At 39.9% G+C, this 24,264-nt stretch overlaps 2 protein-coding genes across 2 annotated transcripts; one reads left to right on the plus strand and one right to left on the minus strand.

The window, feature by feature from the left end:
• Nucleotides 1–1,549: 1,549 nt before the first annotated feature.
• LOC121329969 (high choriolytic enzyme 1-like) lies at nt 1,550–5,743 on the minus strand. Its single transcript, XM_041276120.1, has 10 exons — nt 5,630–5,743; nt 5,334–5,361; nt 5,074–5,115; nt 4,729–4,800; nt 4,478–4,633; nt 3,842–3,959; nt 3,222–3,400; nt 2,844–2,925; nt 2,607–2,731; nt 1,550–2,162 (listed from the first exon to the last, which is right to left on the minus strand). Exons 1-10 carry the CDS (start codon nt 5,696–5,698, stop codon nt 2,149–2,151), a joined length of 885 nt encoding a protein of 294 aa, XP_041132054.1. The 5' UTR covers nt 5,699–5,743; the 3' UTR covers nt 1,550–2,148.
• A 3,108-nt stretch (nt 5,744–8,851) lies between these two features.
• nup160 (nucleoporin 160) lies at nt 8,852–24,080 on the plus strand. The gene is made up of 36 exons (XM_041276118.1): nt 8,852–8,974; nt 9,834–9,942; nt 10,034–10,244; nt 10,679–10,901; nt 11,227–11,305; nt 11,459–11,573; nt 12,074–12,232; nt 12,508–12,585; nt 12,718–12,815; nt 12,956–13,040; nt 13,219–13,287; nt 13,479–13,562; nt 13,660–13,830; nt 14,162–14,264; nt 14,464–14,629; nt 14,918–15,045; nt 15,300–15,460; nt 15,901–16,037; nt 16,149–16,219; nt 16,321–16,480; nt 16,824–16,893; nt 17,300–17,398; nt 17,725–17,847; nt 18,239–18,331; nt 18,569–18,663; nt 18,861–18,957; nt 19,410–19,515; nt 20,408–20,568; nt 20,709–20,769; nt 20,912–21,022; nt 21,298–21,421; nt 21,725–21,826; nt 22,016–22,157; nt 22,570–22,695; nt 22,887–22,991; nt 23,338–24,080. Exons 1-36 carry the CDS (start codon nt 8,884–8,886, stop codon nt 23,419–23,421), a joined length of 4,197 nt encoding a protein of 1,398 aa, XP_041132052.1. The 5' UTR covers nt 8,852–8,883; the 3' UTR covers nt 23,422–24,080.
• Nucleotides 24,081–24,264: the final 184 nt, after the last annotated feature.

Consider the following 24,264-nt stretch of genomic DNA (forward strand, 5'->3'; position numbering starts at 1 on the left):
ATGGAATCCACAAACAGATGAGAACTTGAAGCATATGAGGAAGCCGCTGTCAACCTATAGATTAATATTATCAACAATGTTAAAGGTGCTTACGAATTGTTACTGACAGAAGAAACTGTAGTATTACAGCACAGCACCCAGCAAAAAATAGGCTAGTGAGAAAATAAGATGTTTCCATAACAGACAGCTGATATTGTACAGTATGTGTTCTCCAAACATGCTTTTTCAGTTTCTTTTTTTTCTTTATTATAGAATGCTGTTCAAGCAGAGCTGTAAATGTTTCAAACAATTTGAGATGAATAATTGTGTCATGAATCAAGCAACGAAGCAGATGAGAAAAGAAAAATAAAAACGTCTCTCCCGGGACAAGGCACAATAAATCGAATGCAATGGATTCCATTAATCCATTTTTCATTACAGCTAAACTGTAACAGTGGCTCCATTGCCGGCCGAGGTGCCAGTGTCTGTAATTAGATGACTGTGAACTTGTGCAGCAACTTTTCCAACAGTCCTTACAATGTGAAGATGAACAGGCTGGGGGTGGGGGTGCCTACAACCTTCACAGAGACCCGGGGGGAGACCTGTTATGAGCCTGGATTATTTAAGATTGAGCTTCTGAAGTCTACCAGTGATCACGCAGGACAGGCTGGAAAATTCAGTATACGGGTAAGCCTGATCTTGTCAGTGAAAACGTTCATTCTTCAGATTTCACCCAGTCTCTTTACCCCTTAGTTCAAACCACCAGACCCTCGCAGGTTTCCACCAGTTCTTATCCAGATTTCCCCTAGCTTTCCCTTGCCCCACTCTAACACATCAATAGGCGGCACACAGTTCATCCAGCTGTTATTCAGTGAAGAGCAAGTGATGCAGTCCACTCCAAACAGATGGGAGAATGCTGGCAGAGGAGGGTGTACTAGTCAGCCAAAAACAATAGTAGCACACTGCAATGACACTGTTTATTGCATATGTAGGTACATAGTAATTACATTGTAAAAAATAAACAACCACAGGTCTAAGTGTAGTGTTAATGCAAAAGACACAAGCCAGCATCGTTCTTTTTGTAACTATGCATGTTGTTGTGGCGAACCATATTTGTAATAACTGTGCTATTACAGTGTAATTACCTTGTAGTAATAAGTTAGTGTTACCAAAATCATTGCTCGGGTAACTATTACTAGCCAGTAAGATGGTTGTCAATTCCGGGTGAAATATGTCAAATCATAGTCAAAATGCATAATGGATGTTCGTGAGCTGACACAATAACAAACAGCCACACCTGCGCGAAGGTTTCACTTCAGCAAGGAACATTTCTGTTTAGCCATATTTTTGTTGTTTGAGACACACGTGAGCCAGATCAATTCTAGTGAGATATTCTAACTAGGCACAGAGTGCCACCAGGTGGACAAAAGCTATTAAAAAAAAACATCAAAAGAAAAATGTTATGAAATGTTTGCATTAGGGGAATGGTTGCACTGTATGCGTGTTTGTAAACAAGAAAACAAGCATGTGCTTCCTGAGTGTTTGAAGAAATAAGAACACAATTACACCATTGCAGATATGACTTTATTTCTGAGGAGAGTGCTGAAATGCAGTAAATAGTACTGTAGTTTGCAAGGAACTTTTTACTTTACAGTGATTTTCAAATGAAATTATGCACACTATTCCACTTCCATATTTCAATAGAATAACTGTATTATATGCATATATTAAGTTTGTAAGGCCATTTTTTAATGACATACAATAGGTGTTTTAACCAAAATTAAAGATGTCATTTACAGCCTCCTATTACTGCAGATAGCAACGTCTTTATTTGGATCACCAGTGCAAACAGACATGTTCTTCTTACTGCTAAAGAGCCCAGAATTATGCACTATAGAAACGACGTGAACAGACACCCAGAGGGTATATTTCAATGTGAAACTGAACAGGACTGAGCAACAGTTCAGCTTTTAAACACTTACAACTAAAAGCAGCTTTTGCCACATATGCCATCATTCTTCAGACAGGTAAGGGACAGGGTCAGGGTCGGGGTCGGGGTCAGGGTCAGTGTCGGGGTCAGGGTCAGGGTCGGGGTCAGTGTCGGGCCAGGGTCGGGATCAGGTTCGGGGTCGGGGTCAGAGTTAGACTGCTGGATCCTCAGCTGCTAGATCACAGGTAGCCCCCTGAAATGAAACAGGAAGAAAAAAGAAATATATTAATGTCCATGGCTGGAAAAATTAGCTAAAAAAGGATGATATTCTACAGCAACATCCATACAAACAGGTGAGGTTGTATTATTATACATATGTTTCAGAGTGTATAAAAAAAGCATAGTAAAAATAATAATAATAATGTTTTCCAGTTTAAATTTCATGGAGTCTTTTTTAGATTATTTTTGTGTTGTATTTTCTGTTTCAGTCATTGTTCCTTGGTGGCATCAACAGAGCTCCCACGTCTGTCCCTGAAACACTATTCTAAGTGTTATTTCTTACTCTACTTGAGGCAAAGTGTTGCAGAGGGTCAGGTTAACGGTTACACTGTTTGAGAGCCCTGTTGAGTTTTAAAAAGCCTGAAACAGAAAGCCAAGGGAGATCTAGAGAACAGATCATTTAAAGGAGAACACTTACTGCAGTTGTAGAGCCTGTTGACTCTTTCAATATCCATTTGGCTGAATTCAGTGGCTCGCCCAATTGAAACATTGGGGTCAGGTATGGGCTGGATAGTTGGTCTTCCATTTCTTGAGAAAGCATACCTACAATACACATTAGGGTTACGGTTAGGGTTAGCGTTAGAGCTAAGGTTAGTAGAGAACAGCTGTCAGGAGTCCTTCAGTGTAGTGATATTTATACTGCAGGAATACTTGCCTTCCATAGTGCATCACGGAACCATAATCGTAAGGCGTGCCAAGGTTATTGGTATTCACTCTATTGAAATTATACTCCATCCCTTAGATAAAAAGAATTGAAAAATTTGGCAGAAAATTTTTTTAGGAAACAGAACATACAGAAAAGTATTTTAAATGGCACTGATTGCAGCATAATCATAATACAAATATTGTGCAGTCTGATATGTCAGTCATCAATCATGCCTTATTAATACACTTTAAATAATGACATATTTCTAAATGAGTAATAAATCACACATTGCTTAGGCACCAGTAATTACAGGGTGCAGTCGTTACAATTTGACTGTGTGCATACTGGCAAGTCTGCAATAGCTAGAAGCATTTGGAGAAAGCCCACCTTGCTGTATGTTCTCATATAAAATGCTCACGTGGCTGTCCCGATCACTACGTGTCTGTTCATGGTTGAATCCCAGAGCATGCAGAAACTCGTGCTGGACTACTTGATGATAGACACAACCACTTCTGCTCAAGGACAGCGGCTGCTGCCCCCCTTGCCTGCCTATGAAGGAATAGCACCTGAACCAACACAGGGAAGCAAAAGCCTGTCAGTCCCTGATGCACGGTGATGTATCCATTAACTGTAAAGATGAACTTGATCAGCGTCTTCTGGTGTTATGGGATATACCCCCTAGCTTGTCTGTGCTTCATTATGTTTTACTGCACTTTATCGTCTTCTAATGCACAAATTAAACTGACACCTAAGATACATGTTCTTAGAATAAAATGGAAAACGATTGGAATTGACATCAAATTACAAGATGGTTGACTTCCAGACAATAGAACACACATTTCAGTGTTAGTATCACATGCCTGCGCCATCTAGTGTCATAGCTATGAGCACTGTAACAACCAGCCTGTGTGACAACGAACACCGGTCTTCCCTATTACAAAGGAACATGGAATTCAAAATGAACTCAAAATGAACTAAAATGAAGTGCATAAAAATGTGTTGTTTACCCAGAGAGCGACTGAATGGAGATGTAATCACGCTCGTTGGTTCGCCTTATAAATTCGATGCAGGTTGACGCGACAAAAGAGCTCAAAGCCCCCTCGATTATCGCCCTCTCTCTTGAAGCTGCAAAAAAAAAAAAAAAACTTTGTCAAGAAATTATTCATTCAATCATTATTTTATTGCAAACCCCAAATGATCAACTAATCTCTGCACAAATGTCTTGTTACAATCAAACAACTATGTGACATACGTCTACTGATTTCATCAGGAGACTCCTAATACAGAGCTTGATTCTCCCATCTCCCAATGAGACAGACTCAAGAAACTCCAAATAATTTAGCTTACTAGAAATGCACTGATAAACTGCTGCATGGTGGCATCTGTGCTACATGTCAGGCCATCACTGGTGTGAGTACAGAGAGCTATTACAGGTACCAGCAGAAACGTCTCATCTATAGGATTTTCTCTGAAATATTCCAAATTAATCTATGAAACAACAACAAGAACAACAACAACAACAATAATAATAATAATAATAATAATAATAATAATAATAATAATAATAATAATAATAATAATAATAAGGGTTTTCATTGAATGTTAGAAATGTCACCGCTGATGTAAATTGAAGGTGCACTCACAGAAATCACTGGACACTTCGAATGGAATGTATACTTTCCCATTTGAGGATTGGGGCCATTTGCAGGAACGCTCAGTGCAGGGGTCGGCGTTGGTGGATCCCAAGGGATCGACTGCAATGTCACCAAATCGAATGACTGTTCCATCTGGGATTTTATCTGAAAAAGAACACAACACAGTGCATTTAGTGCAGTTGCAATTGGCTGAACTAGTAGGAAAGGGGCGGGGCAGCGGGTGAGGTGTACTTTCTTACCGAGGTTAGCGTTGGCTTTTTCAAGTATGGTGGAAATGTCCATAGAGTCGGCAGACAGCTCTGTCTCGTTTTCTGTAAGGTAGAAACGTTTTTAAAAAACTTTTTTTTAATGTTTTCTTTTTTCTTGTATAAACAGGCAATTTCTGGCTAAAACTAATATAATATATATTGTACCTAATAGTGAATTAGCTGTTTATATATTCAATCTTCATCAATACATATTTGTAGTGATTCCAGATTCTATTTGAATACAGTGCTGTTGGTTGATTTTGAATTATCTATACATACAGTATATATGTAACAGTTGCATTATAGATGTAACAGTATGTTATCAGAAATGATTACCAAGGTGTTTCTTCTTGACTTTCCAAACTTGATCCTCAGCATCTGAAACATCCATAAAATGAGTTTCTGTACAGAGTTTTTAACAATAAAAACTGGAATTAAAAAAAAACAAAAAAAAAAAACAAAAAAAAAAAACAAAAAAAAAAAAAAAAAAAACAGTAGTGGCCAGTAGAGATTTAGCAATATTTTAGCATTATAAAAGCTGAACATAACTTTCTTAAATATAAAATATAATGTCAAATAAATGTATAATATATTACCTGGATCAAACTTCAGTGTTAAATCAACCTAGGGAAGAAATAAGATGGTCCATATTTTTTTTTGCCTGTCTGTTTGCCTGTCTGCATGGTTATACATTCTTACTTAACGAATAATAAACAACTTCAGAAAAAAAAAATCAATATATAAAATCACCACAAATAATTTTTAAATATATAAATATAAAAATATATCTAAATATATAAAAATCCTTACATTGTCAAATAAATAAATAAACACATCAAATGTAGACTTTCATTAAAATTAATATTGATACAACTATATATGTTTGCCTCACCTCGACAGGGTAGCTTTGCAAGAGACATAGCAGTGCAGAAGCAAAAGCGACAACCAGCAGTGCTTTCATCTCTGATAGTGGCTGGGATTTGTGTCTTTCTATCTGTCTGCACACTCTGTGTATTTATAACGCTTCTCAGATACGAAAGACAGAACCTTGCAAACACATTGCACAAGCCGATGGTGAAATACTTTTACGTCTCTAATGGAATTCTTCCTTCTGTCATAATCGTTACTTTTGTTGCTAGCTAGTTAATTCTATATATGGTGCTGGTTATTGCAGATCTTGCAAACTTCTGTTTAAGATTTTTGGTCTTGGCAGCATTATATTAAAATTGATCGCTACTGATTTAGTAAGATTAAAAAATCAAGCAGGCATTAATTTCTGTTAATAACAATATTATTAGATAAGAGCTAATATACACTATAAGCATTGTAAAGCCCAGAGAAGTATGGCAAAGCATATTTAAAAAAAAAAAAAAAAATTTAAAAAAACAAAAAACAAAAAAACACAGGGATTAAATTCATAGTATAACCATGGCAAAAAACTGCACGGTAAATGTTTATGAAGATCCTAATATCTTTTTAAATTAAACAGGTATTTTATGTCAGGGTTGAGCAAATCTTCATTCAAATGCAAATTAAATGTATGAACCTCAGTTGCATTTAAATACAAATGAAAGATTATTCACATATAGGGAAACCCCTCACCAATAATTTGCAAATGAACACTTAATCAGAACATGGCAGCTTTTCAAACTGCTCCCTGTTATAACAAACCCATTTAACCAGGCTCCTCAGGCAATTAACTATGTGTTCTGAAGCTCTCAATTAACCCTGCAGTTACTTTAACAATGCATCACTAATAGCTGAATCATTAACTGTACTTGAAGATGGTCAAATAGAAACACTTGCTAAATGCATTTGAAAGAAGTTGCATTTTGTTGCTAGCAAGTATGCCTGGTAATTAATAATCTGAGCTAAAGCTACAATAGACAGTGATGGAGGACACACATACCTGCAATAGTATATTAAACAGGGATGGAATTCAATATTTCTAAAAGGTATGAGACATGCTGGGTGATGTTGACCTTCTCTCCGTCTCTGACTCTAGACAGATGGAGGAGCTGGTCCAGGTGCACTGAGTGCTGCATACAGTCGTTATACCTGCACTGGGGTTCTTTACACCTGATCTGTAAAATCCTGCTAGATTCAACACAAACCCTTATTGCACATACTGCCCTGCATTACTGAACACTGTCAATAGATAAGCTAAAGGCTATTCACTAATCTTCATTGTCATAGAAGTGGCAGTTACTCCAGCAGACTTGCCCCCCCCCCCAACTGTGTTTTTGCAGCACACATTCAAATGTCTCTATTTCAACACAGAGCCCTCTCTGGCATCCTGTATGCTGCAAACACAGTGTGGCTGGTATACAATGACAGTAGCAAACATAGACCAAAACCGTTATGATTAGGTAAGATGCATAACAGACATCTACTGAGTTTACTTCCTCTTGCTCACATTGCTGTGGTTGGAGGCTGCTGGTGCTTGCACCAGCATGTCAGCTTCTCAAATCATCATGTCGAGGTTAGTTTACACAATGGGCATGCTAGCACACTGTATATTGAGAAGTCTGTATGCATTGAGGAAGAAGTTAAAAACTGGTATTATTCTGCAAAAATGCGGTAGTCTGACAATCCCTGTTACTAAACTATATTAATCCCTGTGTGTTAGACAATACAAAGTTTTTTCTCCAGCATTACAGAGCTAGTCTATTTTTACCTGTCTATTTTTAAGACTTAAGCTACCTGTGCCATACATGTGAAGGGTGCATTCATTAACAGTAACTTTTGGATTAGTTTTGCAAACAAGACTGTCGAAACTGCATTGACTTCCTGCACACAGAAGCACAGGTACTGAGAGTTAGTGTGAGTGGTGCAATGCAACATAATGAAATGGACACAAAGTGGAAAGCAGAGACATGTTGCTTTTTTGCTAGTTTATTTCCAAAGTTTATTGCAGGTAATTTATCCCTCAGTTAAGTAACATTGTTCTTCAGACAGCAGGGTGCTTGAAGGAACCCAATACTTCAGCTGTGGGTCCGGTTCTTTAAATGAAACAGAAGAGCATGAGCCGGTATTAGACACGATATTAGGGCTGAGGCAGTTCAGCTAGCAGAGAGCTGTATTCAATGGCTGTAAGCAGTGTACAGTCTGTGGCACTTGAACAGGGGAAGTACTCACTAGGGAGTGGACATGTATCCCTCTGCAACAAATGAAACAGCTTGAACACAAATCAATGCACAGTGGCCCTAACCATGTGAAAGTTTGCCCTGTGAGATTAGTACAGGCATTTAGCACATTGTAATTTTGCCCTATGCTTATATTATGTAGCTACTGCAGTTTACTGTGCATTTCCCCATATTTTATCACACTAAACTATGCTCTTTCATTATATACTTTAATACACTTGCTTTGCTTGGTCTTATTTTCTGCCCTCAGTTCCAGAGTGATCTGCCATGTACAAAGGACAAACCCTCCGAAAACATATCAGCAATCTGATATGTTTTATCAGCTGAGCTCAAAAAAAAAACCCAACAATATAGAGCAAATGAAACGGTGGACAATTCAGTTAAAGGTTAACCCGTACCCCAATTGTAGCATCAGTTCAATATGTTATGCCATTCTCTGTTTCGAAATAACGTGGGACTTGCACAGATTTATTTGTTGTATTGTAATTGATTTTAACATGATTGTATGCTTGCCTTGACAGGCAAGACGGTGACAAGCAGTAGAGCATTCATCTTGCGCTGTCTCTCTGGTCCTGTCTGAGTGTCAGGTACAGTATCCCCAAACACATACGTATATAAGTTATAACAACCCCCTCTGCAGACTCAAAACACAGTGTTCCCTGGAAATTGCATAATACCATTTTATGAAATGCTTAACGATTTTTCTTTAACAATATAAAAAAAAAGTGGTAAAAAAAAAATGCTTACATTTCTGCTTGTTTGCAGCTTATTAAAGCAATTGTGGATAGTGAAATAATACCCGTGCGGCCACATTAAACATGGCAGAACTTGGGTATTTATTTTTTCGCCTGAAAGGCGTGGATGTGACGGTATACCCGTGTACGGTTGGGAGCCACATGCATGTAGCATGGGGCTGTACTGTGACTTTAATCATTTGAATCTCCCTCTGCAGTTACTTCGACTCCTCCTCTCCACACTCCCGTGTGTCAACGCGGGGAAGATGGCGGCTGTTCTGGAGAGGAGCTTTTTAGAGATATGCGGGTTTGAGAGAGAAACGGTACAGCGGTTCCGGGACATTACAGTAAACCCAGGTGAAAAGAAGAAACATGTAATATATAGAAAGTGATTTACGAACAGTTTTTTTTTTTTTTTTAGTGAAAGGATGGGATGTGTAGTTATGTTTTACCAATGCCATGCTGCCGGGCACTATGCGCCTTTTTTTAAACTAAATATTGTAAAATAACGAATTTGTTGTCCCAGCATGTAGATTCATATTTCAAATAGATATGACTGTTAAGCTGTGTTTGTGGCTGAAGTCTAGCAAGAAAACTGCACTACCGGTAAAGGCGAAGTTGCTCATTACAAATATAATACATTGTCTTGGGGGCGGGAGTGGACTCAAGACATTGTTACTAGACTGTGCAGACAGTATTAGCCTTATTCGTCAGCAGGAAACGCAAGTCTATCTAGTGTCCGATTTGCTTTCTTCATATGTACGTATTTTTGTTTTACTTGAACCTTAAAGAATATAAATCTTACAGGAAAAGAAAAAAAAATCCAATAGGATCCTGGAAGTAACTCCATAGAAAGATAGAAGTCCTAGGGAAAAAAATAAATAAAAATCCTATAGGATTGTTTTTCAAGAGGGTAATTTCACGTACAGCGTTAGAACACGTTTTTACTGACAGTTTTTATTATTCCTGTTTTTTGTTTGAAAGTTACAATAGTCAGTTTTCTACCACATAGTCTTGTTTTTTTTAAAGTACCCTATTTGTGAAAATGCAGTCTAATATAATTTCTTAGATGTTTCCCAGAGCTATTAATTATAAATGACCAGTGTTTATGTTCACACATACAATTATTTGAAAGCATTGCCTCATAGATATTCCCAAAGCAGACATTCATGGCATGTTAAAAGATAATTTTAAAACCGCTATTGCTTTTTTGCAGGAGTGAATTCTCTTCCAGGAGGGGTGAAATACCCAGACAGTGCTGGTGGATTCTACTATGAAGAAAGTGGCAAGCTCTTATCAGTTACGAGCCACCGGTTCATACACTGGTGAGTAGGGCATTGGCCTCCATCCATCCGCCTTTGTCGTCCCATACCCTCCTTGTTATGCCAATACTTAAAATGCTGCCTCTCTTCACAGGACCACATCTGGGGACACGCTGCAGCTGGTGGAGCAATCCCTGGACACCAACCTGCTGAACAACGCTGTCAGGCTGAGGATCGTGAACTGCAACCTGCTCCCCGGTGGAGTACATCTGCAGGAGACGCACAGTCATGTGATCATTCTCATAGTGACCAATCAGAGTGTGCACAGGCTGGTGCTGCCTCACCCATCGCGGATGTACAGGAGTGTATGTCATCAAACCACCATATCTTAGTCATGTGTTTGTATTTTTTTTTTTTTTTTTTTTTCATGTGCTCCAACCATTCGAGCAGTTGGTTGCATAACAATAATTATAATGAAAAATATTTTATTATGGCTGTGTAGTTAGTTGAGGTGTTTCTTTCTCTCTCTTTTTGAAGTGTCTTGAGGGATTTTTATGTGTGCTATACGTCAGTGTTGGTGATTAACAGCCTTGTCTTGCGAGTCGTCTAGGTATTGAAAATAAGCTCAGATTGCCAGTGCAGTCCTATGAGTTGTAAGGGGAATGGATCTGAAAATGGATCTGTTCCTCGTGTGACCACAGAGCTTTCCTTGCCACCAGTGCCACGCATTATTGGAAAAGAACAGTCATGTTGGTTTCTGCCACAGAAGTAACTCGTTCTGTCACTATTTCCTGTGTAGGAGCTGGTTACGGAGACGCAGATGCAGTCTATATTCACTGACATCGGAAAGGTGGACTTCAGAGATCCTCAGAACAGTTACGTGATTCCCTCCGTCCCGGGGCAGTTCCCGAACTCCACAGCGTCCACAGCGTGGCTCAGCAGTGAGGGAGAGGCTCTGTTTGCTCTGCCGTCGACCTCAGGAGGCATGCTGATCATCAAACTACCTCCACATGACGTGCAAGGTAAAGAGCCAGAGGCAGTGGCGGATAAGGTTTAACAGTCTTTTTGCGCAGTTATAGGTTTTTATTTTATTTAGTTCTGGTTTCTAATCCATGAATGCATTGTTTTTTTTTTTTTTTTTCTAGTAAATGTCAAATTAAATAAAGGTATTCCATTAGCAGTCACATTCTAAATGTGTGACTGGTGATAAATTGATAATAAATATGTCAAAATTTAAAAGCACTAGTCTAACATACTTCTAGTATTAACTAGAGATTTTGTTGTATGTGCCTCATTGAAGTGCTTGTTACTAAGCATATGTTTGTTGTATGTGCGTGTGTTTTTTAGGCAGTGTTTCTATTCTGGAGCTGAAGCAGAGCTCTGTAATGCAGAGATTTCTCACCGGTTGGATGCCAACAGCAATAAGGTAAGAGAGGGGGTGAAATCTTTCCTGATCATACGCTGTCATGGAAATAATAGGTGAAATGTGATTGATTGCAAGGATGGAAATGAGACTCCTCTTTCACAGCAGGGAGAGTGGCTCATGGTAACCTAACGCATGTTTTTATTTTCACTCCAGAGGAGACCAGGGCCCGTCAGATCTTCCCCTCAGTCTTGCGGTTCGGCAGCTGGAAAACGATGCTTTTATATTCGCTCTGTGCCAGGATCACAAACTACGAATGTGGTCATACAAAGCAAGTACTTTTATTATTATTATTATTATTATTATTATTATTATTATTATTATTATTATGGAGATTTACGTCCGTTTGTAAGGAACAGGAAATCAGGACTCCCGTAAGGTGTAATGTCAAATACCTTAGGAATACTCTGACTAATGGAGTAATACCTGAATAGAGCTGTAATTGGTAATTAAGTGTGGTGTTGGTGTAATAAATACAAGGCTGGAAATAAGACTCCCATAACAGTTATGCATAACAGTTGGATCTTTTCCTGGTTTTACTTTGAGTTTAATGAGACACACGTAGTGAAACCTGGAATAAGTGAAATTGCTATGCGATAGGAGTCTTATTGGGCTAGAATGGCCCTTGCTGTGCACCTTTGATCTGAACAAACCTTAAGGATTGTTTTTAGTTTTTATAAAGGGTTCTCTTTGCGTTCACAACGCTCCTTTCTAGCCCTGTTACCATAGTGCTGGCCTGTGCCACTGTGTATGACCTTGTGTTCTTGACAGGACCAGATGTGCCTGATGGTGGCTGACATGATGGAGTACATGCCGGTGAACAGGGATGTGAAGCACTCTGCTGGGCAGGGACACAAGCTCAGGCTGTCCTTCTCCCCCTCAACGGGGCTCTGCCTTGGGGTCTATCTCGCCGTTCCAAAGAGAGGACAGGTACCTAGTGCTCCTTCAAATTAACAAAGTCGCACACAATTTAACATACTGTATAAATATGTGTTACATGTTTTTCTATGCCAGTTTTCATTTTTCTAAAATAAGCATCAGAAAAAAGCAGTAATGTAATTTTAAAAATAATAATAATAAAGAAACTTCCAGTCTAAACATTGTTTCTTTTGGTATTTTTAAATTTAGCGATATTGAGTGTTTTATATTTATGGATGTAAATTGTGCGTCTCTTCTGAACTCATTCCCCCCCTGTCTTGTTTCAGTTCTGTGTTTTCCAGTTGGTCAGTACAGAGAGTAACAGATACAGCCTGGATCACATCTCCTCACTGTTTGCGACACAGGTATTTTAATCCACCTAACACTTTCCAAGGATGGAAATTGCATAGCTATTTTCATCCATTCCAGGTTTTAATACAAGCTTGAACAAATGGGAGTTAATTAAATAATATTTCCTCTGTTGTGTTTGCTCCCAGGAGACTTTGATTGATTTTTCATTGACTTCCACTGATGTCTGGGCTCTCTGGCAAGACGATGAAAACCAGACTATTGTCAAATACATCAACTTCGAACAGTAAGTAGAAAAAAGAACTGCAGTAGAACCTCGGGCTGAATTTCTGCATAGGAACTTCAATATGCATAGGAAAGAATGCTTTTAAGATCGATGGGATGTTTTTCCACAATCTCCCTTTTTTTTTTTTTTTTTTTAAACAGTAATCAGGCTGCACAGTGGAACCAGGTTTTTGTTCAGCCTCCACCAGCAGAAGAAGTTATTGTTGGGGAAGAATATGATCCCAGGGTATGTATTTAGAAAACTGCTTAACAATGTTACCTTTAAATTGAATGGATTAATAGCACAACACCAAAATGTCTTTTACTTTATTTTCATTCTTTATACCCTGTGGCACAGATGAGAAAAACTTCACGTAAAATGTGTGTTTTCTTTCTTTTGTACATTTAATTTTTATTTAATACAGGAAGCCTACCTGGAAAGCCTCTTCTCTCCATCACAATTTACAACAACTGCTCTTGTTAAAGCTCTGCAGGTAAGTTAACGTAAAAGTGTTGGATTATCAAAGGTGCTAGAAATCATATTAAACTGTTCTGTTTTGCCACTGTGCTTTGGCCAGTGTGTTTTTTAAATTGTTTTAGTTGTTTATTCATACAGTAGATCAGTTTGTTATGCAATACCCTGTGATCATGTTTACAAAGCTAACCTAATTGTTTTTTAATTCAGATCTATCGTCGAGGTGGGGAGAAAATTCTGGATCTGTCCTGGGAAGCTCTGAAGATGGAGGTGACGGTCGCTGTAGAAAACGAGGTGGGTCCTTTTGAGCTCTGGACTCAAAGCAGTGCCTTTTCAAAGTGCGAGCTGTTTACTTATTAACATTTGGTTGGCCCTCCTTCCTCTCTCGTAGCTCCAGGGCAGTGTGACCGAGTATGAGTTTTCCCAGGAGGAGTATCGGCAGTTACAGGTGGAGTTCTGGTCCAAGTTCTACGCCTGCTGTCTACAGTACCAGGAGGCACTGTCCAGCCCCCTTGCCCTGCATGTCAACCCCCGCACAGCTATGGTGTGTCTGCTCAAAAAGGTAAAGGAACCTGTTGCTACTAAACAGGGGTATGACGCTATTTACAGGGTGTCCCATGAGTCAGGTATCGCAGGCTGAATCATTTATTATGCACGCTCCCAGTTAATCAAGGCAGCCACACTTCAAAATGATTTGAATCCTTAAAGACATTTCACACCTGAAAGAAATCTACAACCAATATGAATTAGTAACATCTCTCATGCCAGATTTTTGGGACATCCTGCGTTTACAGAAGTAGTGGTGGGGTGGGGGTAGAGAGAATCTGTACCATACATGCTACAGCCTGTTAAGTGTGTTACATTTTCCGAATGTCATTCCGTTTCCTCTCCAGGGATACATCTCCTTCCTGATTCCCTGTTTTGCTGTGGATCACCTGTACCTGTGCTCTGAGGGCCACTTGTCCAATGAGGAGGAGGAGACACCTGTCACTGATGGTGGGTATCAGTGCAAAGAGCTCGCCGTTCACCTGCTGTTTGATGTCCAGTAAGGTTATAAAGACTTAGCCGGACTACTCACAGAATTTCATCCCGAACCACCAAATTTAAAATGCTACTTGATGATTACCCATTGTTCCACCCCTGTCATGTTGCTCACGCTGTTTGTTAACATGCATTGGTGTTTCTTTGTTGGCAGATCCCGATGCTGCTCGGGATGTCCTGAAGCTGGTGCAGTGTCTGCGTCTGCTCCGTGAGTCCATCACTGAAGAGATGGCCTGTGTGATGGAGAAAGCGCTGGAGCACATGCAGTCACCGGAGAGAGCGGCCGAACAGGTCCTGGAGTGTCTCCTCGGCAGTGAACAGTGAGTGGAAACTCATCCCCATTCTGCTGCAGGTTTAACAGATAAAACGGAAATCGTAATGATCTTGAGGATCTGGATGGAGGATTGATTAGTTCAGTTATATCATTTTGAACAGATTGTAACAAGGCCTGCACAGCCCTCCTTGTGTCTAGGCCCTGGTTTTTCTGTAGCTCATTTTGGAGCACCTTGAGTTGAATGACTTGAGTTTTGGTAAAGCAAAGTTGTTTTTCTTTGTGTCTCCCGTTGCTATATCTCAGCTAAGTGTTTATTGCTTTTGATGTGTTGTAGTGACAATGGGATTGAAGACGTTCAGAATAAGATGCAGGCTATCCAAAACCCTGTGAATGCCATGACTATTCTTCTCCGGGAGATGAATTATGAAATTGAGACACCGATGGAGGACAATCTGGGTGCAGGTAGATAAGTTAGCTGCTGAACATTTTACTTGTTGCTTATTGAGATTTGATCGTTAACCTTTTATTCTACTTAAACTTGCCATTTATGAAAACAGGCATAGAAATAAAGTAAAACGCACAGTGATCTGTAATGTGTTCCTAGCACATTGTTAGGGGGACATACAGTATATATTTGGACAGCTGGATACTTTATCCCATTCATATTGTGAAGTGTATAAGCGTGTGCACTGTGTATGTTTAATTTTATTTTCCAGTTCAGCCTCTGAGTGTGCGGATGGGTCTGTCCCAGCTCTTTGGAAGCAGTGCTGCAGTTCATCTCGTGGGCCAGGCTGTGTGTCAGAATGCCATGACGCGCTTTCTGCTCTGCCGGGACCTGCTCATCCTACAGCAGCTCTATCTGCACCTGGGTAGAGAGGTGAGTTGTTGTTAGGCTGTGTTGGTTTTTATATTCTAAATCACACTGCCACACTCAGCCAATCAAAACTGAAGATTTTAGAACATTTCAGTGCAACTGACACGCATTCAAAAGACCTGGATAACCGCACTGTCGATATATTGTTTGTTTTCTATTTATTTTTTGTACAGAAGACCCCGTCTCTTATACGTTTTTTTCCACGGTGTTATCTTTCTGACATCGGAGCAACCTGCAAATCTGGCAGAACGATTCAAAATATATATATATATATATATATATATATAATATATATATATATATATATATATATATATAAATTCATATATGTTTTTGGCATGAAGGTGTACTCTTTTTCTGTTTTTATTAATTTATGTTTGCAGTTATGTAAAAAAAAAAAAAAAAAAAAAAGTCCTTGCTAAGTGAGCCATGCTGTGTTTCAGGTCTATTTTGGAGGTGACGGGCAGCTCTATCAGCTACAACAGGACCTGGTTTCTCGAACGTCGCATTGTCTGTGCTCCTATTACCTGGTCAGGTGGGCAAGCAGGTGTCTGTCCACAGCAGTGCCGATGGACACCCTGTAAGTAAAGTCAGCAACTACTCTACTTGGTAGACAAATTAGTTGATATGCTCGACATATGAACAAGCTGTTCTAAGCGGTTCATTTTATATCTCGATACTTTCTTTGCAGAGAGGCCAACCTGCAGCATCTCTCAGTGTTGGATATGTCTGATTCTCCTGCTCTGACTCCAAATAAATCAGGTAAGTTTTTTTTTTTCTATTGAATTTATTTTTTACAAGCCTGTTGTTGAGCCAATTTTTTTCCCCCCCAAATACTATAATTCCGCTTCCTCTATTTGCAGTGTCAAGTCCCCAGACTGTGGTGGAGTTATTTTTCCAAACCGTGGCCAGGAAACGCATCATCTACCAGATATATGCTCAGCCAGACACACCGCTGACCCACGCCGTCTTGAACTGGTCGCAGTTAATTGCAGCAATCTCTGTCTACCTCTTGCAGCACTTGTATCCTTTGCACTGCCAAGTTATTTAGGAAATCCGAAAAGACATCTGCATTTGCATGTATAACACTGTTATCTAAACAGTGTGGCATATGCAAAACTGCCTGTGTTGAACTAGGCACATTGGAGCATGAGCAATGTTGCAGGCTGAGATCAGCTTATGGTTTGTACATTTTTGACATCTGTGATTAGCGTAACTCTTCCATACCTGTTTCATAAACTACTTTCAATAGATGGGACGTTTGTGTTTTGTCAGTTTTCCACTGAAGTGCGTCAGTATTCAATACCATGTGAAGACATGTGTTTTCTTCCAGTTGAGTCATTCTCCCTTAACCTAAATTAACCAGGTGGCCCAGTAACCCAGGTTTTCTGTTCCTAGAGTGCATGATGGGAAATTGCCAGTACACACAACTCCAGGTACAGCATCCAGAAGATCAGACACTCATAAAACAACAAACAAATAGAAATGGGGCGTACAAATTATTATTTTTTTTTATATCCTTAGGTTATGTGCTTTCTAAGGTCTGCCAGAGTATTATAACTAAATTTATTAGGATAATTTTGTTTGCTTTGTCAATTAATTTCGGCACTGATGGCAGAAATGCCCCCCCAAAAAATGACGCTAAAATGTTTTTGTTTAAGCCAAGATTATTTATCATAAAGGAATGCAATGAATGTTTGCATTCATGTGATTGGGTTCGTAGATGGTATACTACATATACAATCTAGTGTCACCGTGGTCTATGATGTAATAAATATAGTGGGATTCATGTATCTGATTGGCATGAAGAAGAGGTTGACTCGCTCTGTCTCTCTTTTAAAGGAACACATTCGTCTGGTCAGTCCATGGTGCCAGGTGAATGTGGGGTCTTGCAGGTTTGTGCTGGGACAGTGCTATTTGGCCACAGGGGAAGGTCACAAGGTATGTGCTGTTCTCTGATTGTTCAATAACAAGCACAATATTCAAACCTTACCAATATACTAAATGATCCAGGATACTAACCTTAAGTGTGTAATATTGAAACAGATGGCTTTTTTTTGTATGTAGGTTGTGTTCGGTTTAACAGAAATGTTAATTGATTTAAAGCATCGTAGTGCAATGCACTTGGCTTTTATATAGCACTCTTCATGCAGAGAATCCCAGGGTGCTTTACAACAGTATATTTTTTAAAAAGCCATTGGCCAATCAATCCATCTCATGAATCAGTTAACCCCCTATTTCTTTATGTATCTATTTGTTCTTTGCAGGCGCTGCAGTGTTTCCAGGAGGCAGCAACAGAGGTTGGGAAGGAGGAGTTTCTGGACAGGCTGATTGGCGGCTCGGATGATGAGGAGGCAGCTTCAGCTCCCCGGCTGCAGTATTACAACAAGGTACAGAACTGGCACTGCAGTCAACTACAGCACAGATAATCAGGGAGTGGTACTTGGTAATCAGACTCCACCATTCAGAACTAAAATTTACTCTTGGGTAAAACCTACCAGAATTGGCCAACCTCTCCACTTGCTGTTTCTGCTGACATGTCTTTAACTGAAGCTGCTTTGTCTTTTTAGAATCAATAAAATTGGACTGTTTTTATTAAACATATATTTAAAGTTACTCAAAGTTCTATAGTGTGTTTTGTGCTTAATCGGAGAGTAATAACTAAGTACCAAATGCCTTCAAAAATCTTCACAGGGTATAGAATATGAATAAGTAACGATGTGATCTGATGTTCATGGCCCAAATCTTTTGACCAGTTTTGCTGATGTATTTTTCCTTTAGGTTCTGAGGTTGCTGGAAGATGTTGGGTTACCTGAACTTGTCATTCAGTTGTCAACGATGGCAATTTCCGAAGCTACCGACGTGCGAAGCCAGGTAAGTGTCGCATAACCCTTTTGTACGGTTGCATTGAAATCTTCACTCGTTGGAATAGAAAGAGCAGGTCACACGAGACAATGGCTTAGTCATCAGTAAAAAATCACAATAATGCACATAAACCTGGAAATTGGTGAGTGTGTGTCTTTAGGGATATAATGGTAAATTATCTTACTGTTTTTGATGACCAGTAGTGACTAGTGGGAATACTAAAGGTCGTCTTATGTTCTTCTCTAGGCTGCCCTCCAAACCCGTATTTTTAAACACCATCTTGACCTCGGACACAACAAACAGGCGTATGAGGCGCTGACCCAGAATCCAGACCCCTGCAGGTAGAGTCTCAACACTCGAGCAAAACAAAAACCTTGTTTTGCTTTTAGACAAACCATGGTGTTGGTTTACACACATCTTAAGTATTGCTATTCATAGCTACAAAAAACATGCTTGTGATAAAGACTGCGATATCGATATCCAGGTGCAGTGTTCATCTCTCGTGCGTTCTTCTGTCTGGTCTCTGTCCCCTCTGCAGGCAGCTGGACTGTCTGCGACAGCTGGTTGTGGTGCTGTGTGAACGCTCTCAGCTTCATGACTTGGTTGAGTTCCCTTACGTCAACCTGCATGATGAGGTGAGTACCGGAAAATGGGACAGCTCTGCTAGCCAGGATGAAGCACATTCACAACCACAAGCACAAATAAGCAGACAGGCTGATTTCTAGTTTTGGATAAGTAATCCATATCAAACTACTGGCAAGCCTGTGATTTTGTATCAGGATTGATCCATCCAAAGAAAAATAATGGGATTCCCATGATATCTGTGACTTGTCAGTGTTTTTGTGGAACGATCCTATAGGGATTCTAACTGGTTTATTGGCAGCACCTGTTGTGGGGCAGTTATAAAACGGAAAGTTTGGAACACTGCTTGCCTGACATGGCAATTGAGTATATCTAGTTTTTTTTCCATATAATCAGGTTACTGTTTTGCAGAAGTGGGTGCTGCACATTTGCTTGATTTCTTTTGGTGTTCCTAATGCACTGATCCAACTAGACTTAAAGTTGCAAGGTTTGCCTTGTGTTTCAGGTGGTTACTATCATTGAGTCCAGAGCTCGGGCGGTTGACCTGATGACTCACAATTACTACGAGCTGCTGTATGCTTTTCACATCAACCGGCACAACTACAGAAAAGGTAAGAACTGGCTTCTCTGTGTAATGTGTGTGTGTCATATTATATATATATATATATATATATATTGTAAATGATCCTCGCACTCACGGAGTTCGTTGCCCCTTTAAGATAGACCCAGGACACAAAAATTGATCTTTTACGGCGCTGACGCGCACTTTTTAATAAACACAGAAATGAAAACAAAACAAACACCTAGCTCCCTCTTGGAGCTCTGACTAAACATAGACTGGTTCCTCACTAAACCACAGGACGGCTAAGCCGTTTACCTGACAAACACCAAAACGGGCTTCTCTCAGCACTCTCTTCAATACGACTGGACACACACGCAGTCGGGCTCTTCACTCAGCAGCCCCGATCAGTCTGGCTGCCTCTCTTAAATACCCTGCACCCGTCTCTAATTTATAATTACGATCAGGTGCAGAGGATTAACTAAATCATTAAAACAATTACAATTAAACCCCATAACACCCAAATGTGCATTCTCACAAGGTTTTTAGCAGGGAAGGATTTTAACCCCCTCCCTGGTACCTTACAATATATATATATATATATATATATATATATATATATATATATATATATATATATATATAATATTGTTGGCAAATTATGATTTATAGATAATAATATATTAATCAATTGTATAATAGATATATATATATATGTACTCATTATTCAGTCTGTGTTCCAAAAATGTGAGGTGTGGTTTATCAAGCATGAAACATTAGCGAGTAAGATATTTTCACTACATGTATTATTTTATATTTCTGCTTGTTCATGTAAATATGTCAGTAGCAGGATGTCTGCAAAATCAAGTTTCTGCAGACAACGTAGTACAAGTGTAGTTCACGCCCATAAGCCCCTGGTTAACGGTGGTGTTTTTCCCTGCCAGCCGGGACAGTGATGTTCGAGTACGGGATGCGCCTCGGGAGGGAGGTCCGAACTCTCAACGGTCTGCAGAAACAGGTCAACTGTTACCTTTGTGCCTTGAACTGCTTGAGGCTCATCAGACCAGAGTATGCATGGATAGTGCAGCCGGCGTCTGGAGGAGTGGTGAGTCTTATCGATTAGCTGCTACCCTGTGTTCTTGTACAGATCTGTTTGAGATTACATATGACACATTGCATTCTGTTTTAATATAAGGTTAATTATGATTTATATAATTTCTTTTCCCCTCCCTCCTCCATGTTCAGTATGAGCGCCCAGGTGCATCACCAAAGAGAAACTACGATGGCGAGTGTGCTGCAAACCCAGGTAGGTTACCACAGTTCAGTTCTCATAACACAAGCTATTCTCTTATTTGTGTGAGTGTGTGCGTGTGTCTGCTCATTGCTTTGCAGTAATGGAGCAGAAGCTTTCAGTGAATAATGTGCTTGAAACTTGTGTTTTATTACAGCCAACCGTCAGATTGAAATCCTGGAGCTGAAGGATTTGGAGAAGGAATACATTCTGGCTCGGAACCGCATGACCCTCGCGCAACACGACCCTAATTTGGCTGCCATCGCAGGTGTGCTATACTGTTTCCATGCAATTTGTAGGGCCAAGTTTTATTGTCGTTTATAAAAGGGAAGTTATGCCCTAAAGGAAAACTACAGCTTAGCCGGTGAAACTATACAATGAAACATTAAAAACTGGTGTTTTGAAAGTAATTCTGGACTACTGAGAGTTATGTGCCATTGGCACAGTGTGCAGCTTGTGTACCACTCTGTTTTTCTCCCATAGCAATCACTTGTGACAGTAGAAATGTGTTGACTTTAACTGTGCATCTGCCTTGCCTTCCAGGAAATGCCTCTGCAGTGGAGATGGTGGCCCTGTTGGTTCAGGCTGGTCTGTTTGACACTGCCCTGTCCCTCTGCCAGACGTTTAAACTCTCCCTGCCCCCTGTTTTTGAGGGACTGGCCTTCAAGTAAGTTTGAGTAACACAGTATAACTGTCTGCATGGTGGGAACACAATAGTCCAGCTCATTAAAATGGGTTTGTTTGTTTTAGTAATTTTAAAGTAGGGCATAATTTGTACATATTTTAATATTTAGACATCTTCTACAATACTAGTTTGAATCTGAAGCCTGATCTTGCACTATATTTCAGTGGAAAATTCTGTTTACCCAACAAAAATACAAAATGGAGGAATGCTTTTGCGTGCAGTTGAGCAGTGTGTAATGTTAAGGATGCCAGAACAGTGCCTTACTTTTCTTTCCTTTCTCTGCAGGTGCATTAAGTTGCAGTATGGTGGAGAGGCCATTCAATCTGAAGCCTGGGACTGGCTAGCTGCAAATCAACTCTCATCGGTTATATCTACCAAAGAATCAAGGTACATTTTAATGGCTTATCGGCACACTTGATTACCATGTTTTGATTTGTTGCCCCGGGATACTGCTTGTGTGGAGCAGTAAAGTCAGTAGGTTATGTGGAGTACCCTGTGGGTATTGTGGTTGAGAGTTGTGTTATTCAAAACATACACCCCTCCCCTTGTTAAATGGTTCTATCTTTTCTTTTCTAGTGCAACTGATGAGGCATGGCGCCTGCTGTCTTCTTACCTTCAGCGCTACAAGTGTCAGAACGGCCAGTACCATCGCTGTGTCATAAACAAGCTGCTCTCTCACGGAGTGCCAATACCAAACTGGCTTGTTAACTGTTACAAGGCAAGTCCCATGCTTTTTGGGTCAAATACCATGTGAAACTGGCAGGGCACCTACAGGAAGTTGTGCATTGGTGGTGATTGGAGCCAGTTAACCCCTGCTGCTTCAGCATCCCCTGCTGGTCAGGACATGTATTCCTGGCTAGTCTCTTGCTTCCAGGGGTTCAGGACCTAGGTAGCATCCACTGAAAAGAGGAAATGGTGGGAACTAAGCTTGCACAGTGACCTTAAGTCCTCTGGATCGGTAAAAACGAGTTGCACCTGAACTGGGCATTTCAAAATGGGTAGAGAAAAAAATTGTGAATTTGATAAATGGATTTAAAAAATAGAACACCACTCTGCATTTAGTGACCGGTTGATGCTTTTGTCACTATTTAGTGTATTTCTTATAACTGACTTGACTCTCCCTCCTGCAGGAAATTGATGCTGCTGGCCTGCTCCGTCTTTACTTGAACTATGACCTCCTAGAAGAAGCAGCAGAGCTGGTGCTTGAATTTGTGGATGCCTTGCTGGGGAAGGGACACCAGTACTTTGGAATTGAAGTAAGTTGCAGCTGACGCTCCTAATTTTTTGCAGCATACTTTTGTTTTGTTTCAGAAAATCCAAGTTGCACTGCATTACAACATGGGATTTGTTTAGGTAATTCAGTGGTTTGGGTACCAGTAATGGAGTGGCAGTGTTACCTGCAAATTTAAGCACTTGTTACTAACTAGGAACACTGGTTTCTTTTCAGAGACCCCTGTCGGCCACAGCTCCATTGGTTTGGCTTCCTTACTTGGCCATTGATCAGCTGCTGCAGGCACTTGGAGAGAATCAGTCTAATGTCAACAATGCTGTGGTAAGTTGATTTTTTTATGTTTTCGTGTTGCTATGTAGACATGTTTCGGGGGGGGGGGGGGGGGGGGGGGGGGGGGGGGGGGGGGGGGGAGTTGTCATCAATGGAAGGGAGTTATGATCTTGGAGGCGGGGGGTGAGAGGATCAAGTCTTGATGCTGACCTGAAATTGACTAAAACTCATGTAATCCTTGAACGTCTCAATTGAAGCACAAATATCTGTTTCAGTTTATAGCCTTTGCTAAGTTTGGGTCATATGGTGCATTATTTTAGTTTTAAAAAGTGTTTATACAACGGTAATGTACATTTTCGTTCAAATCCATTCATTAATTGTTGTCTTTTTTTTCCAGCTTTACCAGAAGTTGCAAGACAAGCTGGCATTGTACTACAAGCATGTGAGCCAGGCTACCATCAGGCGGCAGCAGAATGCCTAAACCGCTACTGGATTGTACAGCCAAGCCTGCTCTACAAAGCACTGCCTTGTTGAAGACTTGTTCGTGCTGCTCATTTACTTAATGATTTATTAAAAAGAATGCAAAATTGACAAAACTAAATGTATTTTTCTATCAATATCAGGAAATCAGTTCATAATATTTATGTGTATGCAAAAGTTTTGAGGGCAATCTTTTATTTTTAAGACTAGTGATAAAAACATTTGGCAGAACTTCTTGGCATAGTTTTGCAAAACTTTTAATGTTATGGTAATGTGGCCTGTTAGACTGGTACTCATTAAAGTACTATACCTACAGGGATATGTCAGATTGCCCTTTATGGTCACACAAGAGGAAAGAGGACAGTATTTTTCTTTAAAGAACAGTCACTGTTTTGTCGTCCGTCCCTCCCCCCCAGTATGGATTTTTGATTTAATTGCCTTCTGATTGCATCCTTGTCTTTTCTACTCCAAAAGTAAGCTTAAGAATGACCACCTTTGTCTTTCTATTGTTTCTTTTGTACAGCATTGCTTGTTTTCTTCAACTGAAATTTGTACTGACCTTTTTAAAGTGTGACCTGCAAAGCAAAATATGTGGATTTTTACAATTTGTTTCTTTGTTAAATATTAAATGTACATATAATAAAAGCAAAAAAAAAAAAAAAAAAAAAACTTGTGATTTAAGACTGTCTTACATATTCTAACTGAAGGAATACAACATGCATTGTTTGTTTTGATTTAAGTTGGTGTAACCAGGCGGAGACTGGGCGTGAACCAGCGACCCTGCGCACGTCTTAACCGCTATGCAAAAGAGCTGGGCTCGTCTGCAGCAGAATCGGGCCAGAAT

This window comes from Polyodon spathula, chromosome 17, assembly GCF_017654505.1.
Source record: "Polyodon spathula isolate WHYD16114869_AA chromosome 17, ASM1765450v1, whole genome shotgun sequence".
In the NCBI taxonomy this organism is placed as follows: domain Eukaryota; kingdom Metazoa; phylum Chordata; class Actinopteri; order Acipenseriformes; family Polyodontidae; genus Polyodon; species Polyodon spathula.